At 32.7% G+C, this 27,586-nt stretch overlaps 1 protein-coding gene and 1 pseudogene across 6 annotated transcripts; both read right to left on the reverse strand.

Annotated features, from left to right (window-relative positions):
• Positions 1 to 161: 161 nt before the first annotated feature.
• On the reverse strand, positions 162 to 25,833 carry LOC101506019 (uncharacterized). 6 transcript variants are annotated; one of them, XM_073368982.1, is made up of 16 exons: positions 25,518 to 25,729; positions 24,208 to 24,297; positions 23,963 to 24,070; positions 23,528 to 23,563; positions 23,192 to 23,302; positions 23,002 to 23,085; positions 22,805 to 22,923; positions 22,564 to 22,665; positions 22,348 to 22,464; positions 22,200 to 22,265; positions 21,722 to 21,788; positions 21,571 to 21,624; positions 1,305 to 1,403; positions 945 to 971; positions 791 to 826; positions 162 to 692 (listed from the first exon to the last, which is right to left on the reverse strand). In XM_073368982.1, exons 2-16 carry the CDS (start codon positions 24,265 to 24,267, stop codon positions 567 to 569), a joined length of 1,212 nt encoding a protein of 403 aa, XP_073225083.1. In that variant the 5' UTR covers positions 24,268 to 24,297; positions 25,518 to 25,729; the 3' UTR covers positions 162 to 566. The 6 variants fall into 6 exon arrangements, with proteins under 6 accessions (XP_073225083.1, XP_004485730.1, XP_004485727.1 ...); XM_004485673.4 differs by lacking the exons at positions 162 to 692; positions 791 to 826; positions 945 to 971; positions 1,305 to 1,403; positions 25,518 to 25,729 and adding exons at positions 20,085 to 20,614; positions 20,713 to 20,748; positions 20,867 to 20,893; positions 21,236 to 21,334; positions 25,780 to 25,833; XM_004485670.4 differs by lacking the exons at positions 162 to 692; positions 791 to 826; positions 945 to 971; positions 1,305 to 1,403 and adding exons at positions 20,085 to 20,614; positions 20,713 to 20,748; positions 20,867 to 20,893; positions 21,236 to 21,334 and having other exon boundaries at positions 25,518 to 25,717.
• LOC101505362 (secretory carrier-associated membrane protein-like) lies at positions 8,258 to 11,816 on the reverse strand (annotated as a pseudogene).
• Positions 25,834 to 27,586: the final 1,753 nt, after the last annotated feature.

The raw sequence follows: 27,586 nt of genomic DNA on the forward strand, positions 1-27,586 counted from the left end.
ATATAATAAATTTAATGAATCAATATTTTAGTGCTTTTAGGAAAATACCATTTAGTAAAGAAGCCAACAACTTCACATTAATCAATAACCACCATATCTCATCCCATTGAGATCCACCAACTCCAGTACATAAAACCTCACTCATATTAACAACATTGTCCTAACCTTCAAAAATGTGGAACATGTACCATATATCTATAATAATATACTAAGCTGCACATATCATAATCGTATTTTAGGTGATCACATATTCTAGAAAAGGGAATGGAAAGAAGGGTGCCAAGAAAAAAAGAACATATAGGGAGCATAAAACAAAAGAATACAAAGAAAAAAAAAGTGATTTTCAAAAATGAATGAATTAAGAACTCACATAGCTACAAAAACTAGATTATGGCTGTAAATTAAGGTAAATGCCGTGAAATAAGCTTTAACGTGTCCGAGCAAGCAACCCAGTTAGCCTCTGCTTGGGTTCGTGTGACCAACCGAGTTAGCCTCTGTTTGGATTCGCGTTGGTCACACGTGGATGAACGGTGAGAAGGCAATATATAGCGGAAGCAAACTCAGTCTTAGTGAGTGCCTCGCCATCTTCTCATGTGTCTCTTGAATGGATCAACCCAATATCTGTCCTTTGCAATAGCTTGATTCCAGCGTTCTTTGAAGACTTCGAGTTCCCATGTTGATTGTCTTCGTATCTACTCGATTCATGTTAGCAAAGATAAAAGTGTCATTTGCAAGTTACTGATAACTAATCAATTAAATAATGGATTCAAAAGTAGCTCAAAAGTGTTACCTCAGTTCGAACATCAATTGGTGCTCCACCTTGTTTCTGCCATCAACCAAATTAGAAAAAGAAAAGGTGAATTTTAGGAACACTAGGATAGTTAATGAACGAAATATGATTATAGCTAAGTACTATCTAAATGTCATAAAACTCAAAACCTTACCGTAGTTGTCTTTTTAAGTTTTGTAACCTGTGAAAAATGGGAAAAGTTTTTGTTACAAGAAGCAAAAGATGCACAACAAATTATTAAAAGTGGTATGAAATTAATCAAATCTATTTTGTTACTAAGATCAACCATCTCAGTAATTTTCATTCACATTTTCAAGCCATATATGCAACAAACATGTGTTCTTAAGAATAAAGGCATTGATCCTCTAAAGTAGGATGAAGTGAGTATAAGAGTACCATTGGATATATAAGATAATAATCAAGTTAGCACACTAATGCAATCAATATTCTTAGTTGGTAGTGGCACAAAAGAAATTATAGGATCAAATCCAATATTTGGAGAAGAAGCCAATACCTTGGTAGCACCATGATCATCACTCCCACCTAGAGTTTGTATTCCCTTGTGAACAACATATTGACTATCAACAACTCCCACTTTTTTACTTCGATCGCCCTGAAAATCACATTGATCACACTAATGATACTTCTTGTGCACAAAAAGGCGCTAAAACACGAGGGAGAAAGAAAAAAAAGAAAGTCCAGGTCAAAGTGGTGTGTATATTAAGTGTATGGATGAATGGAAGACATGATGCATGCCAAATTGATATACCGATGCTAAAAAAATATTCGATAACTATTTCATTAAAATGTGTTGAAGTAATAAAGCTTGTCGAGAAAATGCATAATTCTCACATGTGCACAATATCCTAGTTTCATATCCATTCCCCATCCATGGACAAGAACAATCATTAGTAACAAATATTGATTTGGGTTAGAGTTCAGATTTTAGTATTTATATATATGGACTGTGAAAATGATACTACCTGTATGAGATGCCATGTACAATACCACGCAGATCGAGAGAAAACTGGAGCCATACCTTCAACAAACCTACACACGTTGTATTCAAGTTTTTGTTATTAGATAATATTATTATATATTAGTAGTAAGGGTATTTTAGATATTTTCTATTTTCCTCTATATATACTCATTGTAACACTATTAACTTCAGTTTTGGTTTATTATATTATATGAAACCCGAGAGTGGTTGTTTTCTCTTCTTCCTCTTTCTTCCTCTTTTCATTGTTAACATGGTATCAAAGAGCTTTGGTTGATTTTGGGATCTACCGTAGAGAAGAGAGAGACTATTTTGATAGGAAAGACAACCACCAAAAGAGAAAAGAGAAGAGTAACCCTATTCCCGATTTTGTTAAATCAGTCTCAGAAAAACATCGATTGCGCATTCGTTAACCGTTGGATCGGGCTGATTTTTGGACAGAAGGTTCGCAACATATAGGTCTTCGTCTTCAACGGTCGGATCGACGAAACGACGTCTGGAGAGGGAGAAATCGTGCTCGCACAGCACCAGGTTATTCTTAATTTATTTTCTCTCAGTGATTGTGTTTGTCGTATTTTTCTGTCATTATTTGTTATGGCTGGTGTTAAGGATGATTCTCTTCAAGCTGTTAGTGTTCACCTCAATGGACAAAATTACTCTTATTGGAGTTATGTGATGAAAAATTTTTTGATTGGAAAAGATATGTGGGGTTTTGTTGATGGAACTTCTGTTAAGCCTACAGATAAAAAGGATGAAACTCAATATGCAAAAGATCTGAAAACATGGAATGTTAGTAATTCAAAAATTATTACTTGGATTAATAATTCTGTTGAGTTGTCTATAGGAGTACAACTAGCAAAATATGATACTGCTAAAGAGATTTGGGATCACTTGAAACGTTTGTATGTTCAGTCTAACTTTGCAAAACGTTATCAGTTAGAAAGTGATATTAGAGCCCTTAAGCAGAGCAGTATGACCATTCAGGAATTCTATTCGGCAATGACTAATCTGTGGGATCAATTGGCTCTTATGGAATCACCTGAGTTGAAAGCTGTCAAAGCATACATTGATCAAAGAGAGGAGCAACGTCTGGTTTGGTTTCTAATGGCTCTTCGTGATGATTTTGAGGGCCTTCGTGGGGGTATTTTGCATCGTTCCCCCCTTCCTAATGTTGAATCAGTAGTTAGTGAATTGTTGGCAGAAGAAATCAGACTTAAGACTCATTCTGGTATGTTAAATAAGGAAATTCTCTCAGCTCCTCCATCTGTTTTTGTTGCTCCTGTTCAAAAAAAAACATCTCAAGGGAGAGTTGGGCTTGGTAATGATGAATGTGCATTCTGCAAAGAAAAAGGTCATTGGAAAGCACGTTGTCCGAAATTGGGGAGAACACATAAGAAGAATTTTAGGGGGCCATCGTCCAATGTTGTTGCTTCTGCTCCTCCTACCATTGACTCTAGTTCTGGTTCTGTATACTCATCTGAGAGTGCTTCCCAAATATCTGATATTGCAGAACAACTTCAAAGACTTCTTGCCACTCAATCACATGCCATGTCTGCCACCTCTTCTAAAGGTTTGAACTCCTCTGGTATGTCAGGTATATCTCCTTCCATATGGATTCTTGATTCTGGAGCATCTCATCATATGACATACGATGATAAATCTTTTGTGTCTGTGAAACCTGCCTCGTCTGTGTCGGTTATAACTCCTATGCCACTAGCAGGCATTGGTTCTGTCTCCACACCTAACTTGTCTCTTTCTAATGTTTATTATATTCCTAATCTTACTTTGAGTCTTGCTTCTGTTAGTCAAATATGTGATTTCGGTTATTCGGTTACGTTTTCTTCCACTTCTTGTTGTGTGCAGGATCCACATTCTGGGAGGCTGATTGGGACAGGCCATAGACAGGGGGGACTTTACGTTTTGGATGAACTACGACTCCCAGATACTGCAGCCTCAACAACTACTGCTGACTTATTATCTAGTTTTCGCTTGAATTCATTATCTTCTAGTTTTTATTTATGGCATTCTCGCCTTGGACATGTTTCTGCTTCTAGATTAAAATATTTGGCTTCTACTGGAGCCTTAGGAAAGTTAAAACCCTGTGATATCTCAGATTGTTGTGGTTGTAAACTTGCTAAATTTCCAGCTTTACCGTTTAGTAAAAGTGTTTCCGTTTCATATGCGCCTTTTGATTTAGTTCACTCTGATGTTTGGGGTCCATCACCGGTGCTCACCAAAGGTGGATCTAGATATTATGTTTCGTTTATTGATGATTACACTCGTTATTGTTGGGTTTATCTTATGAAAAATCGGTCTGAATTTTTTGACATTTATCATATATTTCGTGCAATGGTCAAAACTCAACATAATTCTGTTATAAAGTGTTTTCGTTGTGATTTAGGTGGTGAATATACCTCTAATAAATTTTCTGAATTACTTGCTTATGATGGCACTCGCCACCAAACATCTTGTACTGATACTCCTCAACAAAATGGAGTTGCTGAAAGGAAACATCGTCACATTATAGAGACTGCTCGTTCCCTTTTGTTGTCCGCTTCAGTTCCTAGTGAGTTTTGGGGAGAAGCAGTTCTTACTGCTGTTCATGCTATTAATAGAATTCCATCCTCTATCATATCAGGTTTGTCTCCCTTTGAAAAATTATATGCTTCTACCCCTGATTACTATTCTTTGAAAGTTTTTGGTTCTACTTGTTTTGTTCTTCGCCCTCAAGTAGAGCGCAGTAAGTTGTCTTCTCGTTCAGCCATGTGTGTTTTTCTTGGTTATGGGGATGGTCAAAAGGGTTATCGTTGTTATGATCCTCATGCAAGAAAACTTTATGTATCTCGTAATGTTGTTTTTCTTGAGCACATTCCTTTTTACTCTGTTTCCTCTGATTCGCAGATTACTAAGAGTTCTGAACTAACCCATATTGATCCGTTTGGTCCTAATGATAGCGCTTCTAGTGATTGTAATGTTGAGAATTGCAGGACAAATACTACTACTCCACATGATGACATCCCTCTTGTCCCCCCGGCTGTCCAACCACCTCCTGCGATTGTTGATCCTCCTCGTTACCCTTCTCGTCAACGTAAGTCTACTCAGTTACCTGATTTTGTCTATTCAACTTACTCAGCTTCGTTTGCTTCTTTCTTAACCTCTATTCACAGTTTGTCTGAGCCCTCTTCCTATAAAGAGGCTGTTCTTGATCCTCTTTGGCAGCAGGCTATGGCAGAAGAACTATCTGCATTGCACAAAACCAACACTTGGGAATTAGTACCTCTTCCTCCTGGAAAACGTGCTATTGGGTCTCGTTGGGTATACAAGATCAAAACTAAGTCTGATGGGTCAGTTGAGCGCTACAAAGCACGTCTTGTTGCTAAGGGTTTCTCTCAACAATATGGTATGGATTATGAAGAAACTTTTGCTCCTGTAGCCAAGATGACCACTATTCGTACTCTTATTGCAGTTGCATCTATTCGTCAATGGCATATTTCCCAAATGGATGTCAAAAATGCCTTTTTAAATGGTGAGCTTCATGAAGAAGTCTATATGGTCCCTCCACAAGGAGTTTCTCATGATCCAGGGGAAGTATGTAAGTTAAAAAAGGCTCTATATGGTCTTAAACAAGCTCCTCGAGCTTGGTTTGAGAAATTCTCTACTGTGATCACTTCTCTTGGTTTTCGCTCTAGTGAACATGATTCTGCATTGTTTATAAGGTCCACCACTCATGGTCGCATTATACTTTCTCTATATGTTGATGATATGATTATTACAGGTGATGATGTTAGTGGAATTAATGAGTTGAAATTGCAGTTAGCCAAACAGTTTGAGATGAAGGACTTGGGAACTCTTCGCTATTTCTTGGGGATTGAAGTTGCCTACTCTCCTAGAGGCTACCTTCTTTCTCAATCCAAGTACATTGCCAACATTCTTGATCAGGCTCGTCTTTCTGATACTAGAGCAGCAGATACTCCTCTTGAGTTGAATGTAAAATATGCTCCCTCGGATGGTGTTCCTTTACCAGATTCCACTTTGTATCGTACTTTGGTTGGCAGCTTAGTGTATCTTACGATTACCAGACCTGACATTGCTTATGCTGTTCATGTTGTTAGTCAGTTTGTTGTCTCCCCCACTACAGTACATTGGGCAGCAGTTCTTCGGATTCTTCGTTATCTTCGAGGAACTCAATTTCAAAGTCTTCTCTTTCCATCGTCATCCTCATTGAAGTTACGAGCTTATTCTGATGCTGATTGGGCTGGTGATACCACTGATCGTAAATCCACCACAGGGTTTTGTATCTTTCTTGGAGACTCTCTTATTTCTTGGAAGAGTAAGAAACAAGACATTGTCTCTCGCTCTTCTACAGAAGCTGAATATCGTGCTATGGCATCCACTACCGCTGAAATAATTTGGTTGCGTTGGCTTTTGTCTGATATGGGTATCTCTCTTGCTGAGCCAACTCCGATGCACTGTGATAACAAGAGTGCTATTCAAATTGCTCACAACTCGGTCTTTCATGAACGCACCAAACACATTGAGATTGATTGTCATTTTACTCGTCATCATCTTCAGCATGGAACTATTACTCTACCATTTGTCCCTTCTTCTTTACAGATTGCTGATTTGTTCACAAAGATGCATTCCATTAAACGTTTCCGTTTTTTAGTTGACAAACTCTCGATGCTCCATGTTAATGCATCGTGAGTTTGAGGGGAGATATTAGATAATATTATTATATATTAGTAGTAAGGGTATTTTAGATATTTTCTATTTTCCTCTATATATACTCATTGTAACCCTATTAACTTCAGTTTTGGTTTATTATATTATATGAAACCCGAGAGTGGTTGTTTTCTCTTCTTCCTCTTTCTTCCTCTTTTCATTGTTAACATTTGTGTCATTCATAACAATATTATGTAATATGCATGCCAAGTTTGTTCATAAATAAGAAAATCAAAAGAATAGAACGAAAGCAGTGTAACACAAGGTTTATTGAAAGAAAAAAAACCAAGTCCCACATTGATAAGAGATATAGCTCTATAATAATTTCTAAAGAGAGACACTCATCAGTTTACAAGGTGGTTTTGTAAGCATGAGTTCGGCCCAATACAAAAACTTAAGGTAAGTGACTAAAACATAATAAAATCAACAACATTTTTCTTCTTTTTACTTAATTGAAGAGGAAATACCGGTGTTTGAGATATTTAGATTTCAAAGTATGCACAAAAAATGTCATCTTGCAACATAAGAGGTAACGTACGTAGGGTGAGTGGAGGCCAAATTGTTGCGAATGTCAAGAAATTTGTTATTTTATTTATGATTAACTGATTTCATTGAAAAATTAATTTATCATTTTATTTGTTAATTAAATCATTTTATTTTAATTAATTAAAATATAATTAATGATATAAAATTTATATAATTGTTGAGTCACTTGCCATATAGACATTATGTCAATTAAAATATGTATGTAACAAGTCTCACTCAATAAATCATCACCATCTTCACCAACGGATTTTTTACATGGATTATTTTTACAAATAACTAAAATATGGAGGACTAAAAATAATTAAAATAATTAAGAGGTTAATCTTTTTTTTTTCAACAAAAGAGACTAATTTTAGAAGAACCTAAATCACATTTATTCTTTGAAAATGTGATAGGTCAAATACAATACCCGAAGCTAAGATTCAATAGTACATTTTATATCGTCGAAAGTTAAAATCCTATAAAGAAGCCGAAAAAGTGAAAGATTGGATAAGCATTCACGGTGTACCAATAAGGAGGTGTGTAAGTGAACCTCCATTAAAAAGGCAAGTGGACTAACTTGAGAAATGGTTATTATCGTTAAGAAATAAACATTTGGACCCAATTTAGATTAAGAATATAAGCTAATTAGTACTTTTCAAATGAAATTAATATTTATATCATAATTTAACGAGTCTTCAATAGTTTATAGAAAAATTAGACGAAGGAGCTTATAAATAGGTGAACAAGTTACTCCCAACTTATAAGAATACTCATAGTTAGTGTAAGATCATTCAACTTCTATTTTTCTAAAATTACTTCTTGAAAAGTTTATATAGAATTGCCTCTAATCTTCAATGTCCTCTAAGCAAAGCGGTAATTTATTACTGACTTTCAGCACAGTTTTGTAGCTTCTATGACTAATAATTCGTGCAAATATATATTCTTTTTATTGGAAGAATTATTGACATAACCTAAAAAGCAACCATTTATCATAGGAAAACATCAGAAGCTGCTGTAGTATATCAAAAGTCTGGCCCGTTACCTTCAAATGTCTTATCAATCATAAAGCTAATTTTAAGAATAAATAAAAATTTACCTGCTTCACTTATCTTTTGTCGAACATTAGATTTTAGATGTCAGTTTGCAAATGAGGTGAACAGGCATAGCAGTGAAGTGTTTATCATCCTGTGTAAGCTTATTTGTACAAAAAAATGGACATATCTAGTCAACAAAACTATATATAACTCAATGAAATGTTGCATGCTTTTACCAAACCACTTAATGTCTACACTTTCTGCTTATAATATACATTTAACAGACCACATGTAACAGGTAGCTGTTAAACAAGAGAGAAACAACAAATAAAATATATATATCGTTGAAATATGTTTGTCAGCAATTTCCTTTGCAAGTAATTTACAACACAGCCAGGGCATTCATACTGCCTTCACAAGGCGCTTCATCGTAGAGCAGCCCCCATTGCTCCTAGTGCAGCTTCCCTCTTCATCTCAGCAGTCTTACCCCCGCCACGGAAGTACATATATACTTGCTGTATGCAACCAAAGCAAAAAATTAGCACGTTACAGGCACTTTAGTTATGTGCATTCTTAGTGATAGGTGCATCCACTTCAAGAAATATGCTAACATATTGGAAAGTTTAATCAAACCTGAATAACCCAGACGCTGATTAATGTTTCAAGACAGAACAATCCAAATCCAACGAAGTAGAAAATCTACAAGAAAGTGGACATAACGCCGTTAAGCAGAAATATTTTCATTTCTTAGATTTTGCATTATTTGCTTTAGAACTGTAATGTGGCTCATGATGCAAATGTTAATTTGGCATAGCATGTGTAAAATCGTATAAGCAATGGCAATCCTCAACAAATATCAAACAGAATGCAGGAATAATATATATACTTCAGGAGAGACATACTTACCCCAATCAAAGTATGGTCACCAATCACATCTATGGCTGACAGAATGCCTCTGTATCAATGAGAAGATATTACCAAGCATTAGGCCAAATAAATGAGAATGACCATTTTTACCAACATGCCTACCAGTCTGACTTTCTTAGTTATTCTAGGATCATGTAAGACTTCAGCTCAGGTATGTTTTGTGTAGAGTACTTAATTGTCTACATGTCCTAGGTTCAATTCATGACAAATACTATAGTTTTTTTTTTTCAGATACTTCTTTCACTTCTATTATAGAAAACATCAATAAATGCCTTTTTCCAACTGATTAGGGTTGAGCACATAGATCAAATAGCACCTTTGTGTTAAAAATCAAGTTTGTGGAAAGGCAGTTTAAAATCATCAATCTTCAGGTCACACGATAAAACCCTATGTATAAGCAATAAGGAATATGCAAAAGTGTCGTATTAAATAAGGTGTGTATATATGAAGTCAACATACGTCAGGGATTTTCCTTTGAAAACTATAGGAGAAGCAACTGCAGCTAAGATACAGAACCCAAGGTGAAGCTGTAAGCAGAAAAAGAAATGAGGCTGATTAAAATTTGCTGAATACATAAAACAAAGCTAACGTACAAAAAGGAAAATAGTCAATTTACCAAGTAAAACAGGAAAAATCGTCCAAATTTAATAGCACTATCCGTCCTGCAAAAGTAACAATGTCCAGGTACACGATAAAACCCTATGTATAAGCATTAAGGAATATGCAAAAGTGTCGTATTAAATAAGGTGTGTATATATGAAGTCAACATACGTCAGGGATTTTCCTTTGAAAACTATAGGAGGAGCAACTGCAGCTAAGATACAGAACCCAAGGTGAAGCTGTAAGCAGAAAAAGAAATGAGGCTGATTAAAATTTGCTGAATACATAAAACAAAGCTAACGTACAAAAAGGAAAATAGTCAATTTACCAAGTAAAACAGGAAAAATCGTCCAAATTTAATAGCACTATCAGTCCTGCAAAAGTAACAATGCAACAAATCCACAATCAAGAGAGTATTCAAATCAGAAAGATAGCACTATTAAATTTAATAGCACTATCAATAAACAGCCTCATCTTTCTAGAAATGGATGACAGAACAATGTAATAGACCTTCAAATAGTTCGACAATAGAAAATAAAATAAAACCCTATCCCCTTTGGTACAGAAGAAATTCCAATGCATTAGTTCATTTAACTCACTAGTTTAAAATTTCTATGATTACTGTTCTGTTAGAATAACTATGGACATCACCAAACGTGACAAATTCGCTCACACTCAGAAATAATCTGAAGAATATATTTTGGTCTTACACAAATGAAGCTATATAAAATAAATGCTTGCAATTTTAAATTTTATTGGCAAAAATCAAACATTCAAATGCAAGTATTGGGAATAATTACCTAAACGCACAATATAATGGGCGATACCACAGGACATATGCTCCAGGAACCCCTGCTATGAAGTAGATAATTGCAAGAAACCATATTTTTACACCTACAGCAAACAAGGGCAAGTTCCACATGCATGGAATTTGTTGAATCAGATTTATATTTCAAGCCATCTTATAACCCATACAGATTTTTCATCCATAGCTAAACTGACCTTCTCCCTTAATCCAAGCTGAAGTGACGGCTATAACATTCCATGTAAGTCACAACACTAGCCCAGCATCGTATCATACATCGTCAATCATCATTGACAATGGACTGTATCACGTCACTTATTTTTATTTTTGGGTATAAAATAAATTGACCTGCTGAATATACGTTATAGTCATATAGATACATTTTGTATTATAACTATCATCAAATCAAAACAGTATTTTCACCAAAACTTAGAAGAACTAAATGGAAAATGCATTCATCATGTCATTGCATACTCACAAAACAGGTTTTATATATATATTAGGGGCATGGAAAACAAAAAGGAGCCAACTTTCAATACTTATCAGTATACTAAGATGTAAAGCTTGCAATTGACACCATTTAAAAGCAATGTTGCACCCTCTTGTTTGCTTATTGAGTGCTACCTCGCTCTGTATGGTGGGAGCCAATAATCATCCCCACAAAAAGAAAACAAGATAGGATAACTTACCCAACAACGAACTAAATGCAACATATTGAAGTCTTTGAAGGTGAATTGGAATCTCATTTGGGATATCGTGATGGATAATTGGGAAAAATGGTGGCCAATTCTTCTCCTCAATAACAATTCCAGCTGCAAAACAAAGTGAATACATGCTAAGGATAAAAGCAGAACTAAAGATATTGATTGTCAAGTTAAAGCATTAGTTCAAACTTTTCTAGGAGATAAGTGCCCAAATCACGGGTAGAATGAGCCGACTGGTATATATAACGGAATGCCACTTACCTATAGAATCCTCAAGTGGTAGTTTTATTCCAGCATTCAATTGAATGCAGACCCAAATAGAAAACAACTAAGTAAAGAAATAAAGTTAATCACAAATACAGGAAATGTAAACTACCTCGTGAAATGGCTTCTTCTTTCCGTCTGAGTTCCTGCATTTTGATAAATTAATAGACATAAAAATGCAGGTAATTCCAGGCATGCTTATTTAACAAGAAACTAGTACTCAAGGCTTCATATACACAAAGTTAACTGAAAATGAACTTCAACATATACATTCCAAACATATAATAGGAGACACCAAGATTTGTAGAGGCTAAAACATGTTAAAGAATATCCACTATTCCAGAGATCAACCAACCTTCTAATCATAGCAATTTCATATGCCCTCATGGTGTCCAATTTTAAAAAATAATATAATAACCACAAAGATTCAAGCACTACACTTCAAAAATTTATTTATATAAAAATAAGTTAGTTCAGATTAAAAAAACAGAGTTGTTAATTAAGTCGGTGTGTATTATTTATCCATTAAACATTGGTCAAGCTAATTGTTCCTACACGGAAACATACAAATTGAAACTTAGCAATGAAAATTAGATTCCACAGTAAATACTAGTTTTCTCGGGATAAAAGTTTCATATTTAAGCCATGAAATTAAAAATTATGTCATGGACAAGATACGGGAAGAGGACAAAAGCAAAAAAGAAACCAAAATACAACATAAAACAATATTGTAAATATAACAATATTGATATTATTAAATTAAATATTTTATTTTAAGTTAAAATTATTAGTGATCAATTTAATGATATTCTATAACTATGTGTTCACACGTGCCAAACAAGAGTGACACAACATAGTCAACAGTTTGGTAAAGAACCGATTTGAGCTTAGTGAGTGCTGCAACAAACAATTCTTCTCTGATTTGTAATCACTTCTCTTCTCTTTCTAAATCATGGATGCTGCTGCTGTTGGTGGAGCTTTTCTCTCTGCTTTCCTTCAAGTTCTTCTCGACAGGCTTGCTTCTCCTCAGCTTGTTAACTTCATCTATGGAAACAAGGTTGACGCCAAGTTGATCCAAAGGTTGAAGAACACTCTTTATGCTGTTGAAGCTGTTCTGAATGATGCTGAGCTGAAACAGATCAAAGACTCTGCTGTTAACAACTGGCTTGATGATCTCAAAGATGCTCTCTATATTGCTGATGACATTCTCGATCACATTTCCACCAAAGCTGCTACTACTCATAAGAACAAAGAGGTGAGTACTACTGCTTCTAGCTACTTGTCTCGCTTTTTCAACTTTGAAGAAAGGGATATGGTTCGTAAGTTAGAAGATATAGTTACTAGGCTTGAATCCATTCTCAATCTCAAAGGTATTCTTCGCCTTCAACATATTGCAACTCACCACCACTCTTCTTGGAGAACTCCATCAACCTCTCTAGATCATGGATCTAACATATTTGGTAGAGATAAAGACATAGAAAACATACTCAAATTACTGTTACATGATGGTGATGATGTTGATAGTGATAAGATTTCTGTGATCCCCATAGTTGGCATGGGTGGTGTGGGCAAAACCACTTTAGCCCAATCTGTGTACAACCATGACACTATAAAACAGAAATTCAATGTTCAAGCCTGGGTTTGTGTTTCTGATGATTTTGATGTTTTGAAGATTACAAAGACCATTGCAGAGGAAGTTAGAAGTGCTTGTAACACAAATAATTTGAATATTCTTCAGCAAGAGTTAAAGGATAAGCTGACCGGAAAAAAGTTCTTAATTGCTTTGGATGATGTCTGGACCGAAGATTATGACAGTTGGAATTCTCTTATAAAGCCTCTTCGGTGCGGTGCTAAAGGAAGTAAAATTCTTGTAACAACCCGTATTCAAAAGGTTGTTTCTATGGTCCAAACTTCTCAAGGTTTCTACTCTCTCGAGCAATTGTCTAATGATGATTGTTGGTCAGTGTTTGCGAACCATGCATGCCTTTCTCCAGAAGAATCCGCTCAGAATATGGATCTCGAAAAAATTGGCAAAGAGATTGTTAGAAAATGTAAGGGATTGCCTTTAGCAGCACAGTCACTTGGGGGTTTGTTGCGACGGAAACGTGACATCGGGGATTGGAATAATATACTCAATAGTAATATTTGGGAAATTGATGAAAAGGAGAGTAAGATCATTCCAGCACTAAGAATTAGTTATCATTATCTCCCTCCCTATTTGAAGCGCTGCTTTGTTTATTGCTCGTTGTATCCTAAGGATTATGAATTTGATGCAGACGATTTGATCTTGTTGTGGATGGCAGAAGACCTTTTACAGCCTCCAAAAAATGGAAAGACTTTGGAAGAAGTTGGTTATGAGTATTTTAATGACTTAGCTTCAAGATCTTTTTTTCAACGTGTTGGAAGTGGAAACCGCTCCCAGCATTTTGTGATGCATGATCTGGTGCATGATTTAGCAACATTGATTGGGGCAAAATTCTACCTTAGAACAGAAGAACTTGGCAAAGAAACCAAGATTGATAACAAGACTCGTCATTTATCATTTAACAATTTAAGTGAATCAGTGGCGGATAACTTTGAGATTTTTGACCGAGCAAAACATCTTAGGACCGTTTTGACAATCGGTTTTAGACATACTGCATTCAACCATGAAAAGGAACTATGCATCATTTTGTTGAATTTGAAATGCTTGAGAGTTTTGTCATTTCAAAGATATAAGTATCTTAATGCGTTGCCTGACTCGATAGGTGAACTGATTCATTTGCGTTATTTGGATCTCTCTCACACAACTATAAAGACACTACCGGAGTCATTGTGTAATCTGTATAATCTACAAACCTTCAAGTTGTGCCATTGTTATCAACTAACCAAACTTCCCAATGGCATGCAAAAGCTTGTGAATTTGCGCTATCTTGATATCCGCTCAACTCCAATGTTAGAAGATATGCCTAGAGAAATGAGCAAATTAAACCATTTGCAACATTTGAGTTGCTTTGTTGTGGACAAGCATAAAGAGAAAGGGATCAAGGAACTGGGAACACTGTCAAATCTTCACGGATCACTTTCCATTAGTAAATTAGAGAATGTTAACAACAACATTGAAGCATCACAAGCGAAAATAATGGATAAGAAGTACCTTGAAGAATTGTCTTTTGAATGGTCTCATAATGCAAAAGACCAATTTACAAATTCACAAAGTGAGATGGATATACTAGACAAGTTACAACCTGCCAAGAACCTAAAAAAGGTGTGTATATGTGGATATAGAGGCACGAGATTTCCAGAATGGGTTGGAGATCCTTCCTACCAAAATTTGACAGAGTTATATTTGTCTGATTGTGATAATTGTTGTATTCTTCCACCACTTGGACAATTACGCTCTCTCAAGGAGTTGAGAATCAGTGAAATGAGTATGTTGCAGACTATTGGATCTGAATACGGTGATTCCTTTTCAGGAATTCTCTTTTCCCTCCCTTGAATATCTTGAATTTGTTGACATGCCATGTTGGGAAGTGTGGCATCATCCCCATGACTCAAATGCTTATTTTCCTGTACTCAAGTCTCTTGTGATTCGTGGTTGTCCCTTATTGCGGGGATATTTGCCATCTCATCTTCCTGCTTTGGAAACAATTCAGATTGAAGATTGCGACAAACTTGCTTTTTCTCTCCCACGGGCTCTTGCCATCCGCAAATTAGTGATACGTGAAAACAATAAAGTAGTGTTGCGAGAGTTACCTCTTTCATTGGAAGAGATCGAAATTCATGGAAGAGAGGCAACGGAGTCCTTCTTTGAAGTCATTGCCATCACCCTACCGATTTCCCTGAAAATTGTAAGCATCGAGAATTGTTCGTCTGCGATATCGTTTCCTGGAGATTGTTTACCCGCGTCCTTAAAGACTTTGTCCATCTTAAATTGTAAAAGTCTAGATTTCCCAAAGAAAAACCAGCAGCACGAGTCACTTCAGTCGTTGTCTATAGATAGTAGTTGTTATTCTCTGACAACCCTCCCACTGGAGACCTTTCCCAACCTCAGTAGTCTCAAAATCGACCAGTGTGAAAATCTAGAATGTGTTTCTGTTCCAAAGACTCTTCAAAATCTTAACGAATTTTTCATTTCTAACTGCCCCAAATTTGTTTCATTTCCAAGAGAAGGATTGTCTGCACCCAAATTGACATCATTGTTTGTCTCCAAATGTGTTAATTTAAAGTCATTGCCTTGTCATGCAAATACTCTTCTCCCCAAGTTAGAATACCTGAGTATATGGGATTGCCCAGAAATGGAGACGTTTTGTGAAGGTGGTATGCCGCCTAGCTTGAGAATTCTTGACATAAAGAAATGTGAGAAGTTAATGAGGAGCCCATCTCTAAGTTTGATGGACATGCTCACCCATCTTACAATTGAAGATGTATGTGATGGTGTGGAGTCTTTCCCCAATAAGGATTTTGCGTTGCTGCCTCCTTCCCTTACCTCTCTAACGCTATGCAATATGTCAAGTTTGAACACGTTGGACTGCACGGAGCTTCTCCACCTCACGTCCCTCCAACACTTAGCAATTTTGACTTGTTCAAAGCTGGAGAATATGGCGGGAGAAAGGCTGCCTGCTACTCTTACACAACTTGAAATCATTAAATGTCCACTGCTGGAAGAACGGTGCCGCATGAAACATCCGCAAATTTGGCCCAAAATTTCCCACATCCAAAGGATTGTGTTTGACTTCGAATGGATTTAGAAACTTCAACTTGGATTTTCAATGGGTGATTTCTCTACTTTGCTTTCATTTTAATGAAACTTCCCAATTTCATTCATATTCTGCATCAAATTTTTTCATTATTTTTTAAACAAATTAAACTTATATCCTAATACTAACATATCTTTTGTATACAGATAAGGAGATGTTATTTTTTGTTTATTATGTTTTAAACCTTATATAATGCTTCAGAAAAATGTTAACTCAAATCAATGACCTTCAAAGTTCAAATAATGTTTGCTTATGAAAGTGTTATCTGACATGCTATTCTAAATAACACTGTTATAGATATGCATTATCAGAATGCTATGTATTTTTTTTTTTTACTCAGAATGCTGTATTTTTTAATTAAACATAAATTACTTTATAAACAATAAGGATTTATTTAGATAATACCGTCACAGTACAAGTTAAGGTTGCATCACCAATAACCAACTGAATGCCATGCTAAATGGATACTTCTCTCTTGTTACCTGATTGAATAAAATAAGCATGAAAGTAAACATATATTTATATTAATTTAATAACTCTTTCAAAAGGATATATGCAAATGTGAAATGTGCTTGTGTTTGACTTGGAAAGGTTTTTTGATATATAGTACTACTCCTATCTATTTTCAAACAACCATATTGTGTAAGACTGAAATTAAGTCATCAAGAGTTTTGAAACTTATTTTATTAAAGATTTACATATACTTTAAATATAATTTTAGGTATTTAAAAGTTTTAATTAATTGTTTGTGCAATTGAATTATAGTTATGTTGATATGCACCAAAAATAAATTCTATTGAAAAATAGTTTAATTTTATGCAATACTTAATTTTTCATTTATTTTTTAACATTCAAATTATCATTATAATAAAGAAAATTAAAATAAAAAATAGCATTCAATTAAAAATATATAATTTAATTGATGAAAGTTTAGTATTAACATATTTTTTCAGAATACATGTATAGTAAACTTTTGTTCATTATATTTTTTAATATATTCATATATATTATAATTTTAAATAAATCTATGTATTTTAATAATTGGAAGTAATTTTTTTAATAATTTTTAATATATTCATATTTTATCATTATTTTTAATAAATTTGTGTATTTTCTATCAAATAGAATATATTATTTTATTTTATAAAATGATAATATTAATAATATTATTTAATTATTTAAATTATTTATTCTCAAAATTCATTTGATGTTTTTATTAAAAATATTGAAAATGAAAAAATTATTTGTAAAATTATACGAGTGTGAAATGTTACGGCTTGCTTTGTTTCCAAAAAGATGTTATTATGAGTAAATTATTTATAGCTTTCTCGTATGGATGGTAGACATTGAAATTTTGAGGTATAAAAGTATATAAAAATATGAATCTATCTCCATATAGATTTTACTCTTATATATGCATTAATTTAGTTTTGATTTATTTAAATATATTGACAAATAAATTGAAAGTAATTGATTGACATAAATTGAAATGAAATGGATTGATAACGTAAAATATTATAAATGCATTATAATGTTACATTGACATAAATTGAAAGTAATTATAAATGCATTATAATGTTTTAAATACATAATAAAGTAACAACAAAATAGATTTGGAGGTTTGTTTTATGTATTAAATTTGATAATAATGTAGGTAAGATTTTACGATTTTGAAGAGTTAATGTCGAAGAACGGGAAGGACGTTGTCACTTTCTTTGGAGATTGGAGAGATATCTGATTTATATTGATTTATTATCGTTACCATGTTGAGATAATACAAATAATTTGATAAAGAACATTGACATATTTATGAGTGATTTGGTGGGTTTTTTTTTCATTGAATTTAATGAGTAATTGAATTTTCAACGTACACAATCATTACTCACCCTAAGTGGAATAATATAATTGTTCACGAGGATTGATAATGTAATATATTACTAAGTGTAATTGATAATGTAAAATACTACTCAAAATAAAATAAAAATTATAAAAAAATTATAGATAAATATAATGAGTAATTGAATTTTCAACGAATGAAATCATTGAAATAATTTTGTATGAGCGTTTTCGAAGAGTTACCGTAGAGACGTTGAAAAAGATGATTTCGACTCGGCGAGACAGTGGCCACTTTCTTTGGATCGTCTTGATTTATATCAATTTATTATCGTTATCATATTTAGATAATATAAAGAATTAGATAAAGAACATTTATGACGATATTTATGAGTCATTATGTAGTTTTTTTTCATTTAATTTAATGAAAGACATAATTTTGTATGAAAGTGAAATGAGTAATTAAATTTTTAATGTATGAAATCATTAGTACTATTATAATTTAGTTAAGTGTAATGATAGAGTAAAATATTACTTATAATAAAAAAAGTGCATCATAGAAATATTATATAAAAATATAATGAGAATTGAATTAGTAATTGAATTTTCAAGTTATGAAATCATTGAATAATTGTGTATGGACGTGAAATGAAGATTGATAACGTAAAATATTACTCATCTAATTGATTGACATTAATTGAAATTAATGAAAAATGACTAATAATATTATAAAATAATTTATTAAAAAAAATGCATACAATTTGCTAATAATCGGTTAGATTTCACGATTTCGAAAAGTTACCGCAGAGGTACGTAATTGTGTCTGAAGGTGAAATGAGCACGTAAAATATTACTCATATAATTGATTGAGATTAATTGAAATTAATAAGAAATGCATAATAATATTATAAAAAACTTTATAAAAAAAATGCATAATAAGATGACAACAAAATAGATTTGAATGTTTGTTTTATGTATACAATTTGATAATAATCTAAGTAAATGACTAATAATATTATAAAATAATTTATAAAAAAATGCATACAATTTGATAATAATCGGTCATATTTCACGATTTCGAAGAGTTACCGCGGAGAGACTTCGAAAAAAATGATTTCGAATTATGAATCGACGACACGGTCGAGGATGACAAAGGAGAAACAGACTGCGATTCTACGGTTCCAAATATCTTTCACGATCTTTTTTCCATCAAATTCTTGTTTTAATTAAAACAACAAATTAAGAAAATCAGTTTTTACGAGTGAATGAATAGTTGGCAAGTTTCTAAAAAGATCAATGTTGAACCATATCATATAAACTATATATAATATAAATATAACTCAAAAATGAAATCAACAATAATTAGAGGGTTTTTTAAAAAAGAAATGACATACATCATACCGCGATTCTGCAGTCCTAACCATATCCCGATTCTGCAGTCCTAACCATATCCATCAATTGAGATTATTCAAAAGCCTTAGAAATCGAGATTCTCATTTGTATAGATTTTTAGAGATCCGAGGCATTGTTTATAAGATTCATTGCATGACTTTGCATGCTCTACTCTCAAAATGCAAAGAGACTTTAGAAGCCAAATCTGGGATGGTCTGGGGAGAGAAAGGAGGAGAATTGGGAGCAGCAGATGATTAAAAAAATTAGAATATAGAAAAAAGAAATTTTAGAAGGAAGACAAAATAAAATTAGGAATTAAAGGATTTAAAGAAATCGTCAAAGGAAGAGGAGAAGCAGAAGCAGATATTAAAGAAATCTTGTCGAAAGAAGAGAAGCAGAAGATATGATTAAAAAAATTAGAATAGAAAAAAATGAAATTATGAAAGGAAGACAAAATAAAATTAGGAATTTAGAAATTTAGTAGAGCAAACTTTTAAGACATACACATCAGTTTTTTGGCTGATGTAAAAAATATTTGCACACGTGGAAGAAATATAATGAGGTGACAGCGGAGTATGTTTTAAATATATATAATAGATTTCATAAATCCATATGTTAGTGCTTTTAGGAAAATACCATTTAGTAAAGAAGCCAACAACTTCACATTAATCAATAACCACCATATCTCATCCCATTGAGATCCACCAACTCCAGTACATAAAACCTCACTCATATTAACAACATTGTCCTAACCTTCAAAAATGTGGAACATATACCATATATCTATAATAATATACTAAGCTGCACATATCATAATTGTATTTTGGGTGATCACATATTCTAGAAAAGGGAATGGAAAGAAAGGTGCCAAGCAGAAAAGAACATATAGGGAGCATAAAACAAAAGAATACAAAGAAAAAAAAGTGATTTTCAAAAATGAATGAATTAAGAACTCACATAGCTACAAAAACTAGATTATGGCTGTAAATTAAGGTAAATGCCGTGAAATAAGCTTTAACGTGTCCGAGCAAGCAACCCAGTTAGCCTCTGCTTGGGTTCGTGTGACCAACCGAGTTAGCCTCTGTTTGGATTCGCGTTGGTCACACGTGGATGAACGGTGAGAAGGCAATATATAGCGGAAGCAAACTCAGTCTTAGTGAGTGCCTCGCCATCTTCTCATGTGTCTCTTGAATGGATCAACCCAATATCTGTCCTTTGCAATAGCTTGATTCCAGCGTTCTTTGAAGACTTCGAGTTCCCATGTTGATTGTCTTCGTATCTACTCGATTCATGTTCGCAAAGATAAAAGTGTCATTTGCAAGTTACTGATAACTAATCAATTAAATAATGGATTCAAAAGTAGCTCAAAAGTGTTACCTCAGTTCGAACATCAATTGGTGCTCCACCTTGTTTCTGCCATCAACCAAATTAGAAAAAGAAAAGGTGAATTTTAGGAACACTAGGATAGTTAATGAACGAAATATGATTATAGCTAAGTACTATCTAAATGTCATAAAACTCAAAACCTTACCGTAGTTGTCTTTTTAAGTTTTGTAACCTGTGAAAAATGGGAAAAGTTTTTGTTACAAGAAGCAAAAGATTCACAACAAATTATTAAAAGTGGTATGAAATTAATCAAATCTATTTGGTTCCTAAGATCAACCATCTCAGTAATTGTCATTCATATTTTCAAGCCATATATGCAACAAACATGTATCCCTAAGAATAAAGGCATAAGAATTTTGATCCTCTAAAGTAGGATGAAGTGAGTATAAGAGTACCATTGGATATATAAGATAATAATCAAGTTAGCATACTAATGCAATCAATATTCTTAGTTTGTAGTGGCACAAAAGAAATTATAGGATCTAAGTCCAATATTTGGAGAAGAAGCAAATACCTTGGTAGCACCATGATCATCACTCCCACCTAGAGTTTGTATTCCCTTGTGAACAACATATTGACTATCAACAACTCCTACTTTTTTACTTCGATCGCCCTGAAAATCACATTGATCACACTACCGATACTTCTTGTACACAAAAAGGCGCTAAAACATGAGGGTGAAAAAAAAAAAGCAAGTCCAGGTCAAAGTGGTGCATATTAAGTGTATGGATGAATGGAAGACATGATGCATGCCAAATTGATATACCAATGCTAAAAAAATATTCAATAACTATTTCATTCAAATGTGTTGAAGTAATAAAGCTTGTCCAGAAAATGCATAATTCTCACCTGTGCACAATATCCTAGTTTCATATCCATTCCCCATCCATGGACAAGGTCATTCTGGAGAAAACACAAACAATCATTAGTAACAAATATTGATTTGGGTTAGAGTTCAGATTTTAGTATTTATATATACGGACCGTGAAAATGATACTACCTGTATGAGATGCCATGTACAATACCACGCAGATCGAGAGAAAACCGGAGCCATACCTTCAACAAACCTACACAAGTTGTATTCAAGTTTTTGTGTCATTCATAACAATATTATATAATGTGCATGCCAAGTTTGTTCATAAATAAGGAAATCAAAAGGATAGAACGAAAGCAGTGTAACACAAGGTCTATTGGAAAAAAAACCAAGTCCCACATTGATAAGGGATATAGCTCTATAATAGTTTCTAAAGAGAGGCACTCATCAGTTTACAAGGTGGTTTTGTAAGCATGAGTTAGGCCCAATACAAAAACCTAAGGTCATTGACTAAAACATAATAAAATCAACAACATTTTTCTTCTTTTTACTTAATTGAAGAGGAAATACCGGTGTTTGAGATATTTAGGTTTCAAAGTATGCACCAAAAATGTCATCTTGCAAAAGAAACTAGTAAGTAGTAATAGGTTACAGGTCCGGTTACCCAGTGCATGGCGGCCCTTCACTTGCATCTGAACACCGTGTACTTCCCCTACGTTCATAAACTCTTCTGCACCAATGAAAACATTCATTGTTAGTACGATAATGATTGATGATTAAGTGCATACGTATAGTCTCTGATGATATATCACCTGTGAACTTGCTTGTTTCTAGCTCTAATTGTAATTCTATGATGTATCTCTGTTGAATTTGGGTCAAGAGCTGGTTGCGATATCTCCAAACCTTCTTCCTTCACAATTTTAACGTATCTGCAAAAGCACGAGATTATATTGATTCTTCCTTATACAAATAATATATTTTTTAAAAATACACCAGCAGAGGGAGAGAAACAAAAGCATTATTCATACCTTGACGGAGAAAAATGCTCCACACCTAAATCCTCATCCCAGAGAAAGATATAATCATAAATAGAAACTATATCCGGATGCAAAAATCTTTTGGCAAACCACCTGATGAAAAACCATCAAATATCGAAATCAATATCTAAGCTTAGAAAATAAACCATCTAATACATATATAAGTTCGTATGTATACACATACATATAGTTAGAAATAAAACTAGACATCAGTGATCAGTCTAATACTTACCACTTTGTCTGATTCTGAGCAACAATGTGTATAGCTTTGCTACTCCAGTCAAGACTCAACCATCCATCCACATTCCCATCATAATGGAATAAAATAATTGTAAAATTTTCTCGAAGAAACTGAAATAAACGAAATTAGATAAACAATGCTGATGATACAAGAAATTTCATAATCTAACAGTCATAACAAGAAAGTACCTTTTGCACCATGACATCGACATTATGCTTTTGTTTAATACCAACTGGAACTGCCAGCAAGTTACGGTTAGAATAATCCCTAGACTGCAATTTCACAAGCACCGCCAAGCAACCATCACGTTTGTTAGCTTATGTAATGCAACAGAGTCAATAGAACTAAATTATAGAAGAATAACACAAAAACTCCGACCTTTGACCTCGAATTACTTCTCAACCACAATGGCCTTAACTCCAAATCTGAACTATCTTGTATTATACCTCGTGGCAAGCCTCTCAATTTCACAGAAGTGGCAGAATATGCCTACAGTGATATCAATTATTCCAATGAGTATAAAAACACATCCAACTTACACAAACATATTAGTGCAAGGATCGTAAAACAGCTAGGTTCATCCAAAAAAAATTGAAAGCCACCATTTGCTATAACTAACCAGTGGCTTTGTTTATAACACATCAAATGTCAAATCTGAAAAAGGAAGAATCAGAAAGCTACTCAGGCATGTAAAACTGACATGAGACTGTTTACCTCGGTTTTTCCCCATAAACTCCATTTCTTGTCAATCTGATGGTGGCAGATGGTGAACAAAGAAGGAAAATTAATTAAATTAGCATATGCAGCAAAATATTACAAGAAGTCGTTTAATGGTGCATTATAGGAAAGAAGGACAAAGAATTTAGTGGTTTGATCGGCATAGGACTCAGGATAAAGCAGTAATAATATATCCTTAATATGATGCTAAATTGAAGAGTGTCCATTTGAAATACATATATAATGGTCCTCAGAGATGTAGTCCAGTGGTATGGGTTGGGACACTGAAGGAGTATTATGAAGGAGTTCAAGGGTTCGATCTTTGCTGCTTACGAATTCCTACTCCCCCTAACAAAATTACTAACCACTAATATTTTCCTATAAAAAACAATACTTGATTTTATACGGAAAAGCACTGTACAAATTGCGTACCTCTTCTTGATGATACTGATACTTAGTAGTTCTATATACAATGAACAACATTACTGTACAAACAACTGCCATAAAAGGCAGCTGTTTCATCTTGAAACTTGATTTACCCTGATCCAATAAAACCGATGTTAAAATAGTGAAGTTACAGATGAATATTCAGAACTAAAGATAGCTAGCTAGCGATCAAAAAATTATCCTAAAAAACACAAAGGTGATGGATGAGACTAAAATAAAAGAGGACAGACCCCATCAGACAAGCCACTCTTTTTTCTCATTAGCCATCTCCATGATTTCATCGACGTCATTATATCTTTTAATCAGTATTCATAAAAAAACTGCAACACAAAACATATTGGAAAATAAGATGACTATACTCTCAAAAACATACTATAGTACTAATAATTAAGGGTTGCCCTTTAATCTAAACTAATGAACACTACCTAAGCTAAGGTCCAAAACATAAAATCTTCATCAGTATTAAACCAAATGGCATTCTTTCATACAAATTCACATCATAAGCTAAACCAAACCTCCTTATCCCTACTATATATACATTTTGTGAGTAAGTAAGGTGATATTCATGCACATGCAATGTGACAAGTGAGAAAAGAGTTAATATTTGTAACTGAAGACAGATGGATCAATAGAAAAAAAACATTGGTAGAGTATTGGTGAATCAACAAATAAAATATACCAATAACCAATACTCAAGCAAAGCAAAGCAACTCAAGCAAATTGCTTAAAACATAAGCACCTAGGAACACGGAAACAGAACAACAAACATTGGATTTTCCCCTCAACAACAAGGATCACGTGAAAATTAGAAAAAAAAATGCACACACACGCTTTCTCACAGCTGTCATAAACACTGGATAACACCTGAAAGTATGAAACTGAAATCAAAAGTATTTCCTATATTATTTTCAACCCAGAAAAAAAAAAAGTCTAAAAATAACTTCCACTGATAATAAAAAAACAAGAGGAAAAAACAAAAACTATTCAATGAACGTTTAAATCAGATCTAAACCCTTTCGTGAGGTTCTCTCTTATCATTTAAAGAAAAGTAAAGTTTCACTTTCACTTCAAAACCACACCTAAAAAAAAATTCTTAAAAAACACAAATTCACCAACACCTATTAATTCAACTAAAAGTCTTCAATGAACTACTATTTAATTTCTATCTAAAAACTCTAATATTTTCCATCATTATATTCAGAACTTGGATCTTCCCTAGTTTCAAACCCAGAAAAGTGAAAAAGCCAAAGAGAAAGAAAGCACTAAACAGAAAACAATGCCCAAGTAGTTGCCTTAAAAAATAAAAAAAGCATCAAACTTTGAAAACCAAATGAAAATAGTAGCAGATGAATCGGTGAACCCAATATGAAGAAAAAAAAAAGAGCTGAAAGGATCTTAATCTGAAGAATAGACACGAATCAAGTTCATTGAATAAGATGCAGAAAAGAACACAACACTGTACCAAAGAAGAGTAAACAGAAGTTTGAACAGAGAAAGAGATTGTTTTTAAAAAACAAAAGTTGGTGAAGAGAAGAAGAACCTGAAAGTGTGAATTGAATGCATGCGTGTTGGTTTTATTGAAGATGGAGAATGAAGATTGTTGTGATGACAAGTGCAGTGTGTTGTGCTTACTCGTGTCAATTTGTTTTTCATCCAAAACATAAACAAAAATTAGTGTTATGTATGAATGTGTGATGTTGTAGTTGCATCCACTTTCGTTTTTAATTTTATTATAAATAACTAATAACTAATTGCAATAACCATTAACCATTGAAATAGAATCCATAGATATCCTTCCTTACTAGAGAATTTTCGCCGAGAATCTCGTTTTATTGTTTTCACTTTTTCTATCCTACAATATTATACTAGTACTAGTAATATTTTTTGGGCTCACACAATTTATTTGTAGTGTCTGTTTTTCTGTTTTAATCTTATGATTTTTAGAATAATGAAAGTCTAATAATACAGAATTTATAAAAAATAAATAAATAGTCTAGTTAAGAAATTTCCCATTTAAAGTTTTGTACTTGAATTTGTGCTGTCTTATCCTTTTGTTTTTACATCTATTGTTCTTTTGTTGTAAAAACATAACAGGCAAAGAAAGTGTATAAGATGGATATACAGTCTTATATGGGATGTGTAGTATAAAATATATATGGTCAAATATTTTTTTTTGGTTTTTATTTCTTTCCTTTAAAATATTTAAATATTATTTTCTTTTCCTTTCCATCATTTATTAATGTTAGGTTTCTATATATTAGTATAATTTATTGGGTTTGTAAAATGAAAAGTGAGATTCTTTTTATAAAGTTTTATCTTTTATTAATTTTATTAATGTGAAATTTAGATTCTTTTTTAATAGTTAACCGAAAAATATTTTGATTGAACACTATAATATATAATTTATAATAGATAATATTTAAAAATTATTTAAAACTATAATAGTATCGAAAATTGAAGTTCATAAATATAATTTTTTATTTTTAGTTGATTTTATCAAATGAGTATCAATCAAGTTATTGTCTCTACTTTGAGAAAAATAACAAACATAAATTTCTACTTCTATAAAATAATATGTTTTTGGATAAGAGTTTTGGACAATTGTTGAGTATTAGTTTATAATAGTACAAAATATAATTTGTTTTTGTTAACTATTTATGTGTCTTATATAATATTATATAACTATTTATCTTTGAAAACTATCTTTCTATTTCTTTTTAACCAATTAATATATGTTATCTAAATAATTTTATTTTATACTACGATTCTTCAATTAAATAATTGAGAAGAGAAAAATAAAAAGTTCATTGAATAAAATTGATTATCGAGAGAATTAGTTATATCAAATGTCATAAATAGTTATATAATTAATTAGATAAATAATTAATTAGTATAAAATAATTAACTAATTAGTATAATTAACTAACCAACTTAACTAATTAACCAATATATCTAACATTCCCTCAAACTATAATGTGTTTATACACTTTGAGCTTGGAAAATCTCAAGAAGAAAAAAAATGTCAAAAAGACATCGACTAAAAAGAATTTATAATGCTGAAATTCATCAATTAAAATAATTTGAAAGGCCGAAAATTAGTACGCGAAGAAATATGATTTTTACATTTGACTATCTATATTATGAATGTTGAATTGGAGATAAAACAACAAAGTGTTGATGAAGAAAGAACGCGATTGAGGAGGAGAAAAATGCTTCAATAAAAAATTTATCATGAAAATATTGAAATGGAAAGAATATAGCGGAATAACTACTTTATAATATAATATTACTATTATGATTCTTAATTTAAATAATTGATAAGAGATAAATAGAAAAATAAATTAAATAATATTAATGATTGAGAGATTTAATTACATTGAATGTTACAAATATTTATATAATTAATCAAACAAATAACTAATTAATATAAAGTAATTAACTCTTGACTTAATAATTAATTAATTAATATAAATATACATAGTCATGATTAAAAATTATTTAAGTGACTTAAAAAAGTCACGTGACTTTTTCTTATAATATTTATTATGTATAATTATGTGGTCAAAATTTGAATATTAAAATTTCTCATCATAAAATACCTTCTTATTT

The sequence above is a fragment of the Cicer arietinum genome, chromosome 1, assembly GCF_000331145.2.
Source record: "Cicer arietinum cultivar CDC Frontier isolate Library 1 chromosome 1, Cicar.CDCFrontier_v2.0, whole genome shotgun sequence".
Taxonomy (NCBI): Eukaryota; Viridiplantae; Streptophyta; class Magnoliopsida; order Fabales; family Fabaceae; genus Cicer; species Cicer arietinum.